We start from the raw sequence: 16,817 nt of genomic DNA, 5'->3' as shown, positions 1-16,817 counted from the left end.
TCTCCTCTGACTTGTTTCTCCCTCCCCTGTGCCCTTGCTACACCTTGGCTATGCATCTGCTTTTTTATTGCCTCTCTGCTTGCAGCAGATCAGCCAAGCGAAGGCCTGTGTGAGGTGGAGAAAGCAGAAGTGACTCCATTAAGTCTGCTGCGAGCCCTTACTGCTCTTCTGTCTTGCCATCAGAGTGAACATGAGATCCAAGAGACAGCTACCAGACCAGAGCTTAGAGAGATTTATTGATCCAGTTTATTGTTGACACCAAGAGCATTTCTTAGCATACATCAGCCCCGTGTCAAACAGGCGCCATGCTGTGTTCTGTATCTGCATGAGAAGTTTATACACATTCGAGCTGTACAGTATTAACAAATGGGGAAAGTAAATACATCCTGCTGCTCCTCCCAGGAGAAGCAAGCCCTCATGCACACTAGTAAATAGCAAGGTTTATTTACAATTTTTTTCAATACCTGACTGCACTGTGAGGAATATCCAGCTGCAGGGCTGTTTCCCACCTCCAGGGATGACTGGAGAGTCAGGCTCAGTGGGGAGCAGGGGGTTGCGTTGGTACTGCTGGAACACGCCAGTGCGCAGCTGCGGTACTGTCTAGTGCAAACCAGCCTCCCTGAGCCCCGGCTCCCAGGCAGAGGGGAGCAAGGAGTGCATGCAGTTTGCCCAGGGGCTCTAGGCAGTCCATCTCCTGCCCTACAAAGCTGCCGAGCTCCGTGGGGGATGACGGGCCAGCATACCTACTTGATTCAGGAGAGTGAATCACCAGGACCCTGTGGGGCCCTGAGCCTTTGCTTGCCTGCCTGGTACAGCTGAGTCAGTGGCAGGAGGGACGCATTGCTCCCAGTCCCTGCTGGGGCAGCACCCCAGGCCGGTTGGTGCCAGCATGGCCTAGCAGAGAAGCAAGGCACTAGTGTCTTGGTGAAGGTGCTTTGTCCACCTTGCCCTAGAAAAGGCAGGCCAGGCTGTGTTGAAATCCAGTAGTGGAGTGTTTCCCCTGCATGGATTAGTTTAACATCTCTCTCCTTCTGTGAAGTTGAAGACTAAGCACAGAAACCAAAGCTACAGCAGTGAGGTTTAATTAAGGCCAACCCTCTTAAGCATCCCTTTTTTAGCATCACGGTTGTCAGAGCACTGTTGTTGGGAGATGCTGTGGAAATAGCTGATTTGCTGCCAGAGCCTAGACCATGCTGGTTTAAGTGCAGGGTGTGATATAGGGCATTGCGGCAGGCTGTTTTAATAGGGTTTGGCTAAAGTAGGTCTCGGTACCTGTCTATATGTGGAAATGAGGTTGGGTTTATCCCGTTAATGTTGCTAAAAGCACAGGGAGGACTTGGCGGGTGTGGAGGGGACCGGCCAGCCGCACGGTGGAGCTGCCACCTCAGCTCTGCTGCCACCGCTGCTGTTGGCAGCAAACAGCAGAGCTGTTTCTGGGACATCCAAGACTGACCTTCCAAAGGGAACCTCTGCTGGCTGTCATCACCCGTGGGCATGTCAGCAGCACACGCTTCTGAGGTGCTCTGAGCAGGGCAGGATACAAGGTGGTCTTAAAATGGCCTGGCAAAGCTGGAGGGAGAGGACCAGGACACGGTGCCAAGATGTTGTTGGTCTGCCTGGGCTACTGTCAGCCACACCTGGGGCCTGGCACCACGCACTGCCGGGCTGGCTCAGGTTCCTGGTGGCACGAAGACACCGTTCCCAGCTCGCAGGGACCAGGGGCAGGCACAGAAGCACTAACCTGGCAGTAGCCCCTTGGAGAGGGCAACAGCTCCTGTGCAGGGAAATTGCTGTCAATGCCCCGTGCTGCTGGGTCAGTCCTGGGGTCCTTCTGCCAGGATCATGGTGCCAGAGCTAGGCAATAGATCTGCTGCATGAGCGAGGGCGAGAGAGTCCTTCTCTTCAAGGGGTTTTCCCCAGGACTCACAGGGAACTGCTGGTGGTGTCAGCCCTTTGCTGTGGCTGCTTCCCTTCCCGAAGCAGGGCTGGGGACAGCGTGATCGTAGCCCAGCAGCAGAAGGGCACCCGACTTAGGGTAGTACAGCACCAGGGAACATAACTCCTAGGAACGCATCCTTCTTGGATTTCCACTCCTGGGTGCTTGTGCTGGCTTTACCACCCCCCAAGCTGGGCACAGTTTTTCCAGCCTGATGTGCCAGCACCTCAGGTGGCCACTGTTGTGGTGAAGTCCAAACCTGCCCCACATGCTGATCTTTAAATCCCAAAGGTGTTTCAAGTCTTCTGCCTGCCAGCATGAAAGATCACATAGGGCTGCCAGCCTAGAGGAACAGAGGAGCCTGCCTACAGTCCCCATGCTGGGAGCATCCCCTTCCTGCCCCCTGCCAGAGGGGATGAAGGACCAGAAAAGCTCCTGAGAAGGACAACACAGGGTATGAGGTGAGGCCGGGCAATGGATCAGGAATGATGCTCCCAGACAGTGCAGTGGGAGAAGCGTGCACCACCCTTGCCTGTCCTTTCATCTGCTGCAGTGCAGGGAGAAGGTGTCCAAAAGCAAATCCAGGGCAGTTGTGGAGTCGTGGTCCTCACTCTTGCACTCCAGGCTCCCCGAGGTCAGCCTTACCAGAGCTGCACCTGCAAGCTGCTGCAGAAGGACCATTGTACCACAAGGACTAGGAGGAAGAGGAACTGGAACTGATTTTTTTGGCTATTTCCATGTCCGACTTGGCAACCAGAAACCGCAGCTTCTTCCCTCCGGAGCGGATGAGGTCCACCGCGCTGCAGAGAACAGCAACAGGGAGGTGAATTCTGGCTCCCCGCAGGCTGGCAGCCCCCCAGAAGCCTGCCAGGTCAGGGACATTCGCAAAACACCTGCACTCACTGCTCTGTCCCTGCTCAGTGTTGGAAGCAGGGTCTGTTTCTCTTCTGCCTGTAGTTTTATGGAGAGCCTGGCCGCCAGGCAAGCACTTGCCAGGGTGAGGGCAAACAAGGTGCACCTGAGCTCTGCCCCGTCCCACGGCCTTTGAGAGGGTGAGATGGGGCTGGAGCAGCTCTGCATTGCTGAGACCCACCTCTGGAGCTCTCATTTGTTTCCCAAATGTGCTCGCCAGTTACTGCTCCCTGATGCCTCTTCCAACCCTCCCCAAACAGCTGCCTTCCCCGCTTTCCAGTGTCCTGTGCAGGTTGCTGCTCTCTCTGCAGCTTGCTTGTACTGCAGCATCCTCTGCATTGTTGGCCGGGAGCGCAGCACCAGGGACTGGGAGACCCTGTGCAGTTCTTTGCTGCAAAATGGCTGAAAACCTGGATTGGAGCAGTAACCCCCACGGTGCTGATACCAGACCGGGCCCTCTGGCGACTCACCTTTGGTAGTCCGCCCCAATGAGACTGGTGCCATTGACAGCCAGGATGCGGTCCCCAATGGAGAGCCTGCCATTGGCGGCCGCGGGGCTGTCCTCGATCAGGGTGCGGATGTAGATCCCCGGGGAGCAGAGAGGAGTGTGCTGTTGGCAGGGAAAGGCGGTGAGTGACCAGCCAAGGCAGAGGGGACACAAAAGGTTTGTGGTCCCAGCGGGCTGAGCTCCCTGGGCAGGGTGATTCCTCCCCACAGTTTAGCACCTGATGCCAGGTGGGACCCTGGAAGCACTGGGGAACTTGATGGGTGGGCGCTGGGGATGGTGTCAGTGACAGTACCAGGAAGGACATGCAAGCCTTTGGTTTTATATCAATTTATACACAGAAAGGAGAGGTGGGGGCAACCTTTTCTTGTTCAATTTAATTAAGAGTAAAGCATCGTTAGCCTGCAGCCATCTTGGGATGGGAGCTCTTTGCTCACGGCTGTTCCAGGGGCTCGGTGATGCCCTGTTTCCCACTGACTAATGCACTGCCGTGGAAGGTCACTTAGTAAGATTATCCACCACAGTAAGCCAGACTGCAACGCCACCCTGTGCGACGAGAGTCTGGTGGAGCTGTTCTGGCACCCGCCGAGCCCCAGCTTCCCTGGCCACCCGCTGAAGGGTGGAGGAAAGACCTTGGCTGAGTCATTTTCCTTCCACAAGAGTGCTGAGCCTGTTTGCTCTTTCCAGCTGCAGCACAGCTGCGATGGACTTTGCGTGCACAGAACAGCAACACAGAAGCAGAGATCTGCTCCTCCCAGGAGACCACTCTGTGCCTCATTTTCCCCAGGAGAAGCAGCCTAACTCCCGTGGGAAGCCATTAGCTTCTTTGCTGGCTTTTCTTGGGGTATAAAACATGCCCTATGTGTCCCACGTCAGCTATTTGGAGGGGCATGGAAGGAGCCCTTCCCATGATTGTCAGGAACTCACCAAGCCGTCGATCAGCCCCATGCCCAGCCCGATGGGTCCTCTCTCCAGCTCCACCACAAAGACATAGCAGAAGTCATCGGTGGCAGAGCTACGGCTGGAAGACTCTGGTGTGGGGTAGTCGTAAGGGGTCGGGGAGCATCCTGGCAATGCAGAGACAGGCTTACTGCTCAGCACCTCCCAAACCCAGCCCCACAGCCTCCCACAGAAAGCTGCCCCCCAAAACCCCATCAAAGTCGACCTTGGGTAGCCCCAGGGCTGATTTTCTGCCAGGGCAGGAGCTGGATGAGATGCTTCCTTTGCCCTCACCTGCCTCGTCCAAGCACTGAAAGGTCCCTGCAGGAACCACATGTATGGGGAGGAGAATGGTAGCAAACACCCTCGTGCCCCAATCCTGCACCCCCACAGCAGGGCAGTGCCAGCTTTCCGTACCTTCAGGGGTGCTGCCTTTGGTGCCGTTCATCCCATTTCGCCGGTGGTCCTGCAGCCCCTTGCCAATGCCCTGTGGGGACTCTGGGCTCCCGGAGTCAAAGTTCAGAGGGGTGGTGGGTGGCGTCAGCAGGCAGGAGGGGTCTGGGGGTGCTGTGCCAGCCTTGGGGGCTGGACCCGTGCCCAGCTGCAGCTGCTGGAGCTTCTCCTGGAGCTGTGGCTCGCCAGTGGGGTGCTCGCAGGGGCAGCCGTTGGTGGCCAGGTAGCGCAGGGGGCTCCCCTCCGGCGCAGCACAGCCCCCCCGGGAGCTGTAGTCCTGGGTGATGGAGCTCCCCAGGGCAGCTGCTGGGCTCTCGCTCACCTCCAGGACACCTGGTGTCGTGTATGCCTCTTTCTTGAGAAGGAGAAAAATGCTCTGTAGGACCCTCCACGTGTGCTTTTCACCCCCTACCTGCACCCCACCCCTGCTTTGCAGAGCTCGTCCTGGCTTCCCAGTGCAGCTCCCGCACCCCAGTTCTGCGGCCAGGGCCATGCTGGGGATGCTCACAGCCAGCCAGAAGGGGACTCCTGGTCATGTCCCCGCTGTGGGATCTCTTTGGAGGGGGACACCGGGGGAGCACAGCTCCTTCTGTGGCCCCAGAGCTGGGGCATATGGCCCCAGGGTGACCAGAGGAAGCAGCCGTGCCTTGTGGGTGCTGCAGTCAATGGGGAAAGGGTGGGAGAGGAGCAGGGGACCTGCTGGAGGGACACACTCCCCAGGGAGCAGAAGACAAATGGCAGTTGATCTGAGCACCCACAGCACGTCTTGCCTTGCCCTCCCTGTGCTTTATAGGCATTAGCTAATTAGTGCTTTTGTGCAAGCCTGCCTGGCTAGTGGGGACAGGCAGGGTGCAGGGCGGGGAGGATGGAGGGAACGCACAGGGAGAAGGGAAGTGCTGCATGCAGACATCCCCCCTTCCTCCCTCCTCCCCACTAACGAGATTGCTGGGACAAGCCTGTCCTTCCAGCTCACCTTCCCACACCCCCCAGGCTGGGGGATTAGCAGCACTAATCCTTCCAGCAGCTCTACATGAGGGCATTGCCACAGCGCCAGGTTGCAGGTGAGGGCAGCCAGCCCTTGGTGCTGGGCTTGGAGGTGTCTCCAGAGGGAGCCAAGACTACCTGCCCACCCAGGAGAGGAACAGCCCCTCGCGGGGGGACAGGCTACCTTTGGGGGTGCTGAGTGTGGCCCCTCGATGGTGTGGGGACTCTTGCTCTGCAGGCTCCAGAGGAAGTGGCGGATGTAAAGGAGGTGTCGGTAGATGTTGTCATCCAACGTCTCCACCTCCAGGTCCACTTTGAAGCCTCCACTGGGCAGGATGATGGGTGGGTGGTTGTCGAAGGACTCCAGCATCTCATCTGAAAGGCAGAGGGAAAGCGGCTAGCACTTGCCCAGGCTGTACCCTGCTCCTGCCTCCCGGCTCTCCGCCACATGTCATCTCCCTGCCAGGATCAGGGACATGGGGAGCTGCAAGGCAGCAGCATCCCTCACTTGGGAATGCAGAAAGAACCCCCAAGTTCTTTTGCATCCTTTGCAATATCTGAATTGTAGGGGCATGGTTATTCCCGATTGCAGTTCCTACAGGAGCCCCAGGGAGGGGAAGGAAATTTTCTGTTTGGTTTGTACATAAAAACCTTGGAGCAAGCCTGTGGGTGACAGCGGCATGGTGATGGGCACAGCACCGAGTGTGAGGCCAAGGGCTTACCATGCTGGAAGGTGGCTGGGCTCTCCTCCTCGCCAGGCTGCCACGCTGCGATGCAGCCCACATCCATCACTGCCTGGCACTCGCTCAGCACCCGGTGGAGTTGCGCAGGGCTCAGCGCCGGGAACTCGGCTCGCAGAGATGCCCAGGTCATCTGAGTGAGAAGATGAATGGCAGAGGTGAGGGGCTGCTTTCTTGAGGAGCAGGGGCTCACCAGAGGGTAGGGAGGGAGATGCTGGGCGTGACAGAATGAGCCTGAGCAGCCCCTCTCCGGTACTGCCCACTCACGGATCCACCACCCCAGGAAGGGGCAGCTGGTGACAGATTGCAGAAGAAGGAATAATCGCTGCAGGGACCCCCAAACGCCAAGCAGGTCTCCCCTGCCCGTGCCCAGCCCAATGCCACAAGCCCCCGGCGGGGCATCCCTCACCTGCACCAGCTGGGACCCAGGCATGGCCAGCAGGTTGGCCACGCTGGCCAGTTTGGCAAAGAACTGCTGGGCGAGCTGCTCAAAGCCGGCGCCACGCAGCCACTCCAGGAGCAGCCGCACGCTGGCCCGCAGCTTCACCCCCTGCGACCAGTGGAAGCAGCCGAGAGAGGAGCCTGAGGAGGCAGAACATCCATCAGCACGTGTTGGAGAACAGCCCGTCTGTCCCCAGCCTTTGGCCAGAGCCCAGACCCAGCCCCAGGGCAGCAAAACAAATGCAGGTTATTGTCCCCAGCACCCTATAGCTGTAACTCCGGGTGGTGGCTGTACCTCACCTGGCACTAACAGCAGGCAGTGAGGCGGCTCTGTTAATGAGGGCTAATGAGCACCTCAGTTACAAAGCAGGCTGCAGTAGCCCATTAATGAGCTGCCCCTCCAAAGTGCTCCCAGCCTCCTCTGCTCAGGCTCAGAAGGGCAGCCCTTTTGCAACGGGTGAGGATGGGGCGCTTGTGGGGTTAAACCCCTCCTGGGAATGAGGATCCTGGAGGCAGAAGCTGGGGATGCCCTTGGCTCTCCATAATGGTGCTGAGACCTGCCTGTCTCCAGCCCCCCCAGGCTGCTTGAAGCCCCCTCCTGTACCCCCCGTGGAGGGTCTCCCAAGGAGTCGGTCCCCTGTGGGTTACCCAGTCCAGGCTGGGTGTTCGAGGATGACTGACCCTTATCCAGGAGCTGGTTGAAAAGCAAGGTGTTGGAGAAGAAGAAGAGGTAGGCAAACATCTGGGAGGTGATCTCCGGGTGCACTTCGTACTGGCGGAGCAGGTCCAGCGCTGCCTGGTAGATGAGCACGATCCTGCGGAGCTCCTCAGGCAGCGGTGGGGACGCGCGCCAGCTCTCCCGGCCCTCGCTCTGGAAGGGGTTGCATTCCAGCAGGGCAGGGAGTGACACGTACAGACACTGCAGAGAGAGAGAGCGGAGAGTTCACATCACACCGATTGTGTTTGGGTTTTTTTTCTTTTTTCTTTGGCGTGAGCCAAGCTCTTCTGACCCCATCACCTTCACAAGCTGAGCAAACCCCACCGACACTGCTTTGGCAAGGGGCTGATCCTGCTTACCCCCGCCTCGATGCACTCTGGTGTTGCGCAAGTGTTTAAAAAAACAATAATAAGCGAACATATCTGTCACTTTTAGCAGCTGGAGGTGACAGCGTGGGATGGCTCTGCTAAAGGGATCTGAAAATTGATGTGAACTGGGACAGCAGCTCGTCAGCTGGGCATGAGGGTGAAAGAAAAAACAGGACCGATGGGGGTGACCTGTCCCTATTGCTGAAATGGGAGAGCAGCACCCAGCACCCACCTCTGCCAAGGGTGCTGCTCCGGCAGAGTGGCACGGGAGCAGCCCCTGCGTCCCCACACGCTGATGCCAGCGCACAGGCAGGGCTGCCTGCACACAGCAGCCTTTCTCCTGCCTCACACTGCCCGCTCTGTTCCCTGCTCCCGCTGCCGCCCGGCTCTCGCGGTCCAACGGCGACGGTCCAGGGGCCACTTCCCATTGCGCCCTGAATCGCACCATTATGCTGCGCTGGCCAGAGCCAAGCAGCTCTCCCCAAATGCCTCTCCTGAGCCGCTGCACTGCAGGCAAGGAAACACGCCGCAGTAATTCAATACTTCTCCTGGGCTGTGACCAAAAATCGGGGCACTTCAGCCCAAAGGAAAACACCTCAGCTTGATGCAACTGCCAGAGAGCAAAAGCGTAAAAATCCCTCCTGCACAGTCCGAGAGCTGCTGGGGGTGCTCATGCTGCCGCCATGGGACACTGCCGCCCTCCCCGAGGAGCATGTACCTTGGAGATGTAGTAGACGCACTGCTGGAAGGTGTACATGATCACCTCCTCCAGCACCGTCATCGCCTCCTCGCTGGCGGTGATGGTCGAGGAGAACAGAGACTCCTTGGAGCCTACAGGGCGGAGAGGAGGATGGGGAGCTAAACCTGCAGCAGCAAGGCAGGCCAAATTCACCGCCCCCCAAATTAGCAGGGTGGGGGTTATTAGTGCTCATTAGTTATTAGCCCAGATGGGGTGGCATCACCACGGGGGCATCCCTCAACAGGGGCAAAGAGGCTCCTCTTGCCCCAGTGCCCATCTGCCACTTCCCATGTCTCACCCTGGCGCAGCAGCACGGTGGCCCCTAGGGCTGCACCCATCCTGCCAACAGCTGCTCTGGCCTACGAACATTTTAACTTGCTGCATAGACCAGAAGGCTTCTGAGGCTGATTTAATCTCTTTTTCCTTTTCTTCTTTCTTTTTTTTTTTTTTTTTTTTTTTTTTTTGCTGGCATTAACAGAGGCTCACCAGTGAGGAATTCTGCAGGGCCACCTGCAAATCCCGGTGCCCCCACAGCAGCCGGGGGTGCAGAAAGCCATCCCCATGGCATTAACCACAAGCTGCCGCAGCAGAAAGAGGAGGTTTGGCTGCAAACACAACACAACCCGGCCCCAAAGCCAAGCAGCACTGTGGCACTGTGCAAGGCTGCTCCTCCCACACAGATTACCCCAGTTTGCACCGTGGAGACATCCCTGCTGATGAGGATTACGGGGGGTTAAAGGAGCATCTCAGGGGCGCTGACCATTGCTTGCAACTGGGGATTAGCAGAACAAAATCACTGCGGCTGGAGAAGTGTCCAGCCTTACCTCTGACGTCCAGCTCCTCCTCCATGCTCTGGATGTAGGTGGGAGACTTCTGCTGGACGAAGTAGAGGACCTCGATGGCGTTGGCCATCCAGAAGAGGATGTGCTGCAGGTCCGGGAGAAGGTCCGTGATGGTGAAGCGGGACAGGGTGGCAGGGTCCTGGCTGGGGAGACATAGCAGGTGGTTACGGCAGCTGCTCCTTGGCATCCCCATTCAAGCTTTTGGGCAAAAAGCAGCCAGCCTGGGGCAATGTCAGAGAGCTTTTGCATCCCTTTACCCCCAAGCCTAGCATCCCCCTTAAGACTTTACAAAGAAAAAATCTGGTGGTTCCTGCTCTGTAGGATGACAAAGGGGACCCTGCAGGGACCGGGCTGGCTGAAGGCTGCCTGGCCTTTGTGGGGTGACATTTTTGGTGGAGACTCCCCCTAATACAGCTGAACTGCAGTAAATACGCATGGCTGAAGAGCAGCTCTCCCCAAGAAGTATGTGCTGTTCCTGCCAGCTCTGGATGGTTAAACTCAGCCCGCCTGCACTGGGCTGTTCAAAAATAAAACAAAATAATTAAAAAGCATCTGGGAAGTTTCTCAACCGCTGAACTGCTTTCTCCTGCTGTAGGAAAGGCCTGGGAAGCATCCTCAGAGTTTGTCCTAAAGGAGAGTGCACAGCAAGCACCAACAGTCTCTCCAGATGCTGCTTTGGGAGCCTGGATTTTGGAAAAGGCTGGGAAGCCAGCCCCCCTGGCACCGCTGTATGGCCCCAGAGTGGTCCTCAACTCGGGACGCCCTGTGTCACCATCCCTGGATGCACACATGCCACAGCAGCCCCAACCCAGCCCCACAGGGAGGTCTTATGAATGGGTTGAGACCCCACGCTGGGGACATCCCTGCTACATCCCTTGGGGATGCTGAAGCTACATGTGCAAAGCCTTGGGCAGGTCTTGGATGGGAGAAGACCCCAGAGCTGCTGCAGGTCCCAGTCCCTCCAGAGCTCACCTGCCTTTCCAAGCCCATGCATTCTCAAGCAGGAGCCTTGCAGGTACTGTGGTGAAAGGACCAGAGAGCTGAATGCATGGGATTTAGCAGGAAAATTCAGCATGCATTGGTGCCGCCAGGCTGGGAAGGTGGTTTTAGCCAGCCACAGGCTCCCCTTACTCATGGAGGAAGAACTGGGTCGCGTTCTCCCTGTTTTGGGGCAAAACAAGGAAGGGCGGCAGGTCACACTTACTGCTGGGACTGCTTTTCGGCCAGGTCCCGTGTCCGTTCCTGGGCAGGGAGAGAAGGGGAAAGCAAAATGAAAACCAGTGGGATGGAGTGGCACGAGCATCACCCCAACCAGCACTCGCTGCCACCGGGGGCCAGGCTGGAGGAAGCCCCCGGGGAGGGGGAGGCGTCCAGCAGCACCCCCAGCCCACCGACACCCCCGTCCCACCGCTGACTGACCCACACTGTCCTCTGGATCATTTTGGCTGCTTTGAGCAGCAGCTGCCCAAAGTCCCCTGGTTCGAAGCTGGTGGCCGAGTGCTGGATGCAGAGGCAGAGCAGGAAGGCGGGTGTCAGCTTGTGGTCATCCCCCCCCGGCTCGATCAGGGTCATGATGCGCCGCAGGAGCACGTCCTCATCTGCTGGCTCGAACTCCAGCAGCAGCTTTCTGCGGGGCACCCTGGGGCTGCTGGTGGACGAGGGGCCCTGCTTTTTGGTGGCAGGGTCCCTCTCCTTCAGCAGGCTGCCGCACGCTCCGCAGACGGGGGGACCCTGGGGGCCAGCGGGGTGCAGGGCTCGCAGCCTCAGCAGGGTCTGCGCCGGCAGTGGCTGCGCTTTCATGGGGTCCTTGTAGAGGAGCAGGTAGTAGAGACCAAGGGAGAGGAGGTCCCCGTGCCGCAGCACGACCGTCCTGGCCACCTCAGCGAAGTTGACGGAGATGCCAGCGCCGGCGATGGGCTCCAGCACCAGCTTCTCCTCTGAGCGATGCCGGGAAGGTCGGAGCTTCCTGATGGTGCAGTGCAGGGGCAGGATGTCGGGGGCCGACAGGCTGATGCTGGGCTTGCTCGCCTGCGTCCTCTGGCCCACCGTGTGCTGCTCACGGTTCAGCAGGTAAACCAAGCTGTCCTGCCAAGTGTGGAGACGCAGCATGAACCGGGGAGGCGAGGGGAGAAGGGACTCTCCTCCCCACCATGCAGTGGGTGCTGCAGCCTCCCGCTGTCCCCCGCTGTCCCCCCGCCTGCTGCACCTTTGCGCGGCAGAAACACATTCCTCTATTTTCCTCGCTGCTGAGCAGGACAGCGGCGATCCCTGCTTTGGGCACGCTAATAAATGGGGATGATAACCCTGGGCATGCAGTAAACGGGGTGCTTTGGGCAGAAGGAGCCCTCCCCCCATCTCTCCCCCCTGCCCCACTTCCCGCAGCTGCTTTTCCTTGCCACCTTCTCCTCTCAGACTGCAGCACTGCCTGCATGCCCCTGCCCCAGGCAGGCCAGCGGGACCCCTGTCAGCCCAGCCACTCCCTGCCCTGCCCCCTCCCCCGGCCTGCCCCGGGGCACCTCACCGAACCACCCCGTGCCTCAGTTTCCCCAGCCGCACTAATGGGATGGCTGCAGATGGGTGAGGGCTGCAGTGGCGGTGTCGCCAGATACTCCACGGGGACAAAGTAGCCATTAACTACAAGAGCTGTCCCAGTCTTTCCCAGTTCTCCAAGTGCCTCCAGCGCTGGCGAGCAGGGGCTCCCAGACGCGCTGTCTCCTTGACGCTGCTCATTACGTTTGCCGCTAATGAAGCAGCCAGACAGGGGACAGGGCAGCGCAGCCATCGCCCGCAGAACCGGGCCTCCCCTGTCCGTGGGATGCTGCCCCGGGACTGGCCCTGCATCCCTCCGGGGCATCGCCGGGGGGTCGCAGCTCCGGGCTCCGCTCCCCCCGCGCTTGGGGACAGACTCGGCGACAAGGCTGCGAGTCCCAAGCTGGCACCGCTGGTTTTCTAAAGGACGCTCCTCCGCACCATCCCACCCCCACCCCCCCGACCCCTGCAGCTCCGGCCATGCAAGCAGCCCCCTTCCCGCGGGGGGGTGGGGGGTGGGGGGGGGTGGAAGCGGGGGGTGGGGGTGAGCAGGGGGGCGGCGCGGTGCTTACATGCTGCTGGCTGTAGCCCTGCAGGAGCAGGAGGTGCGGGGACTGGTAGAGGGAGTACCGCATGCTGCCGCCGCTCCGCGCCGCCGCCGGGCTGCCGGGCAGGGTGGAGCAGTGCCGGTAGGGGGGTCCGGACCCGGACCCGGCCCCCCGAGCCGCCGGGCCCAGACTGGTCTCGCTGAGGCTGCGCCGCAGGGCCGGGGGGGGGCCGCGCTCAGCCCCCGCCGGCGCCCGCCGGGCCCCCCGCGCCCGGTGCCGCTGCAGCTTCCGCGCCTGGGCGTTGATGCCTGCGGGATGGGGGGGAGCGGCGTTCAGCCCCGCCACCCCCCGAGCCCAGCACCCCATGGGGGGATGCTGCGGGGGTGGAAACGCGGACGGCGCAGCTGGAAGCCTCCCCGGGGCGACACGCTCTCCCTGGGCTGATGTCCCCATGTCCCTTGTCCTCCCCGAAGGGTGACACCAGGACACGAAGGCGGAGAGTTTCGTGCCGCTGGCAAAAAGGGGGTGCCCCAGCCCTCCCCGGCCCCGCAACCCCACTGACCGGGGGGCAACCGGCCCGGGCTCAGCGGCTGCAGCATCCCCCACCCACCCCAGCCCTGCTGCCGTGGGGAGAGGAAATCTCTGCTAAAAAGAAATATAGCTCGATCTTTCCCCCACCCCCCCAAAAAAAAAAAAAAAAAAAAAAAAAAAAAGAGCTTGGATGCTGTTTTGGGGCCTTCAGCCCCCGGTGGCCAGCAGCAAGCGGGAGCTGCAGGGAGCCCCCCCCAGTCCCCCCAAGCATCAGCCAGGCATGGGAGCTGCAGTGGAGCCTGCCTGCCTGCCTGCAGCAGGAGCAAGCTGTAATTAACTTCCCCCGAGCATCAGTTCGGGCAGCGCTGTCTGCAAGAGGAATGGGAGCCGGAGTGAAGGAACAGGCCTGGCTGAGCTGCCAGAGCAGCCCCCGGCGTGACGCCCCCAGTGCCGGGGGTCCCCGTGGCCCCTCCGTGCTGCAAGCGTGGCTTGAGCTCTGCAGGAGAAATAAGAAGTTGCGGGTCCGATGGGCGATGTTCGTACCTCGGGTGGGCAGCCTCCTGGGAGCGTGTTGCTGGCATTCAGGGAGGACGAAGAGAGGGGAAAAAAAACTTAAAGGCTTTTGGTGGGAGCAGCGCTGCAGCAGTGTCAGTGCAGCAGGAGCCAGAGCCCCGCTTACGGCTCGGCCCACCGGCGAGCAGGCTTTGGCTGCCGAGATTTGGAGACAGCTGGCAGGATTTGGGGATGGCAGAGAGGAGAGCCTGGTGCCCAGGGGTGCTTAAAGGGACACTCACAAGCTCAGACCCCCCAAAAAAAGTCATCTGCCTTATTTGGTGAGGAATGGGCTGCCGGTTCTGAAACATTTTTTTGTTTGTTTGTTTTACACTGAGCGCTCCTTTGCTGGGAAAATGAAAGAGATGGGGATGGAGAGGGAGAGGGAGAAAATAGCCCCTGCTGTTTACATGCCTTGGGACTAGGCATGGCCAAGCCACCCCCAGTGGTCCAGAGCCCCACGTCCTTCTTAAAAAGGCAATCAGCCCTGCTCACGCTCCCATCACAGCCAGCGGCACAGCACGGGGTGCCTACGTCCCACAGACGTGAAATATGGGTGGGTGGGTGGGTGGGGGTGCAACCAGTCTGCCTGGGCAGGAGCACAGCCCAAGCCATGCCGCTGGAGATGCCAAGGGCCACCCCAAAGGTGTCTGCAGGAGGCCTTGGCTGCCCCCAGGAGCCCCGTCCCCAGCCCAGAGCATGGAAATGGGCCAAAGGGATGAAGGGCAGCCAGGGCGATGCAGGTCCCAGCCCGGCCCGTGGGAGTGGAAAAGAGGGTCCAGATCCTGGGGAGCAGCTATTGCTGGAGCTCACTGCACTGGGACGGAGGGGGGGCTGCCAGGACTGGGGTCCCATCACCCAGAGAGACACGCCATCACCAGTCCCTTATCTAGGGGAAAGGAAGCTTCTGTATTTATTTTGTGTAGGAAAAAATCTGCTTTTTTACTGCCAATAGAGCCCCCGTCACAGACTGCCTGCTAACCCCGGAGCTGTGCTGGAAAGATAAACACAGCTCTTTTCCTGAGCGTAACGAGGTCCCTCCATAAAACGGGTTAGATTTGTTCAGTCCTCTGGTAGTGTTTTCTCTTCCCGAGCGTGTGCAGGTTATCCCACCCAAAATGCTGGGTGAGGATCTCCCATGCGGTGTGGCTGGGGCAGAGCCGGCAGCTGCTAAAGCCACATGGCAACGTGGGTGGGAATGGGGCAGGATCACACCCTGTCCCTTAGAGAGAGCTGGGCACCCCAGGCCTGGGCACTGTGGACCCCCTGGCCAGCATCCACTGGACCCTGCCAAGCTGCTGCCTCTAAACCTTTCCCACATCCCAGAGGAAAACCTGTCAGTTGTGGTGCCCAGGATCTTGGCTGGGATCTGCCTCTTTTTCAGCCTAGGAAACAGGCTCCCTTTTCCTGGCTGAGAAATAAATGAGTCAATAAATAACTCCACAGGCCCCAGGAAAGAAGAAATATTTTGAATTTACCCCAGAGGGGCTAATGCCAGGCTAGTCCTTCCTAATGTAATTGCTACGCAGACCCTGCAGGGAATCCTCCCTGGATGCAGTCATGCTAAGGTATATCAAAGCCAGATCCTCACAGGTACCTCCCAGAGCATCTTTTAAAATAATAGGCCTAACTCTGAAGTTTCTCAAGTTGTGCCTGCAATTCAGCCTCCAGCCTCTCAGGAAAGCCCTGGCAAGCTCAGGACATGGTGCAAAATGAGGCTGGTTTGGAGGAAGATGAATGCCATAAAGATGTCAAATGCTGCACCTCCCGTCCAGCACCCACCAGTTTGTGGGTGTTTTTCCCAGGTGTTCCCTAATCGCTGCCTCATCGCTCCCTGAAAGCAGCAGTGCCGTGAGAGAGGGTCTCTGCCTCGTTTACTGCTGAGATGCTCTACCTGTGCTGCTAATTAGTGGTGTGAGGAGTGAGTGCCTTCCTCCCCACTGGGAAGCAGCTAATAAACTAATTAGGATAATGGGTAACTGAGTAGATAAAACTCTTAAGCTATTTGCTAACAGGTCATGCATGGGTATGGAGCCTTTCTCCTAGCTACCAGGCAGTACACCAGCTTGTGCTACCAGTGGTCCCAGTCCTGCCACTCCAGCAACGGTCAGTGTGCAGAAGGACCCTGCAGGTATTTCCCTGGGGATCCTGCTTTGCAGTATCCCTGTGCTTTTCTTGCTTTTTTTTTTTTTTTTTTTCTTTCTTTCTTTCTTCTCTCCTCCTAGGGAACTGCAACCCTAAAGCCCCTTTATTTTTGCACAGATGCTGCATTTTCCACACCAGCGCGTCACCGCCCTGGGCAGGCAGCTGGTGCTTGGCAAGGGGACCCCTACCAGCTCGAGGCTGGTGACAAGGGTGACCCCATGGAGGGCATTTGCACTCAGTCCCCATCACACCAGGCATTCTGTGTCTTTCTGGGGTGCTGGATGAGGGGTAAGCAGAAGTCTCCTCCAGACATGCTGTATCACCCTCATCCATCCCCAGCAGTTTGCAGGTGGGGTGGGGAAGTATGGCCCCAGCCCTTCAGCATCATCCCTCTGGGCAGTGCCACTGGCACAGGGTGAGACCAGTGACAGAGCCCCTGGTGCCACCGAAAGAAAGGGCTGCAGGAGTGAGACTAACAGGTAAGACCAATAAGGGCTGTGTAGTCTGCAGAGCAGACAGCTTAAACAAACGTGGGTGTAGGTTTTCTGTCTCGGAAGAGCTTGGTCAGCTACGGAAAATGCCTGAAGGCTGAAAAAATGGAGAATTTCCACCACCCCACCCAGGAGTACTGAAACAAATGAAGTGGCATCTACATCAAAAGCATAACGGGCCTATTTTCAGACCCAGGGCACGCGATCCCATTAAGAGCTGCTCCTCCATCGGAAACGACTGAAGGGTGCCGAGCCCAGGGCAGCCCAGTGCTGCCCATTCCCACGCTGGGCAGCCTGGAGCCTACTGCTCCCCAGCCTGTATGGGAGCCTGACCCTCCCTGCAGCTGCCAGCCCACCCAGGATCCAGGTCATGGGTGGGAATGCTTCCCCCTGCATCCAAGGGGGGGTGTTTGAGGCAGAGAGTTGATGTGACCTTGGGCTCAG

At 58.9% G+C, this 16,817-nt stretch overlaps 1 protein-coding gene across 3 annotated transcripts in view; it reads right to left on the bottom strand.

The window, feature by feature from the left end:
• Positions 1 to 223: 223 nt before the first annotated feature.
• RADIL (Rap associating with DIL domain) overlaps positions 224 to 16,817 on the bottom strand; it is a 26,138-nt gene continuing 9,544 nt past the window's right edge. The window contains exons 4-16 of one of the 3 annotated variants that reach the window (XM_080383860.1): positions 12,679 to 12,962; positions 10,997 to 11,662; positions 10,782 to 10,819; positions 9,560 to 9,720; positions 8,715 to 8,827; positions 7,592 to 7,829; positions 6,879 to 7,051; positions 6,452 to 6,602; positions 5,914 to 6,104; positions 4,710 to 5,100; positions 4,281 to 4,420; positions 3,319 to 3,458; positions 224 to 2,736 (exon numbers count right to left, since the gene is read on the bottom strand). In XM_080383860.1, coding sequence (XP_080239986.1) covers positions 2,631 to 2,736; positions 3,319 to 3,458; positions 4,281 to 4,420; positions 4,710 to 5,100; positions 5,914 to 6,104; positions 6,452 to 6,602; positions 6,879 to 7,051; positions 7,592 to 7,829; positions 8,715 to 8,827; positions 9,560 to 9,720; positions 10,782 to 10,819; positions 10,997 to 11,662; positions 12,679 to 12,962 — 2,792 coding nt within the window. In that variant the 3' untranslated portion in view covers positions 224 to 2,630. Of the gene's footprint in view, positions 2,737 to 3,318; positions 3,459 to 4,280; positions 4,421 to 4,709; positions 5,101 to 5,913; positions 6,105 to 6,451; positions 7,052 to 7,591; positions 7,830 to 8,714; positions 8,828 to 9,559; positions 9,721 to 10,781; positions 10,820 to 10,996; positions 11,663 to 12,678; positions 12,963 to 16,817 lie in introns of those variants that run through there. The other 2 variants (XM_080383859.1, XM_080383861.1) reach the window with 2 other exon arrangements.

The sequence above is a fragment of the Falco punctatus genome (assembly GCF_963210335.1).
Source record: "Falco punctatus genome assembly, chromosome: 4".
NCBI lineage: Eukaryota > Metazoa > Chordata > Aves > Falconiformes > Falconidae > Falco > Falco punctatus.
This window is presented reverse-complemented; position numbering and strand designations above follow the sequence as displayed.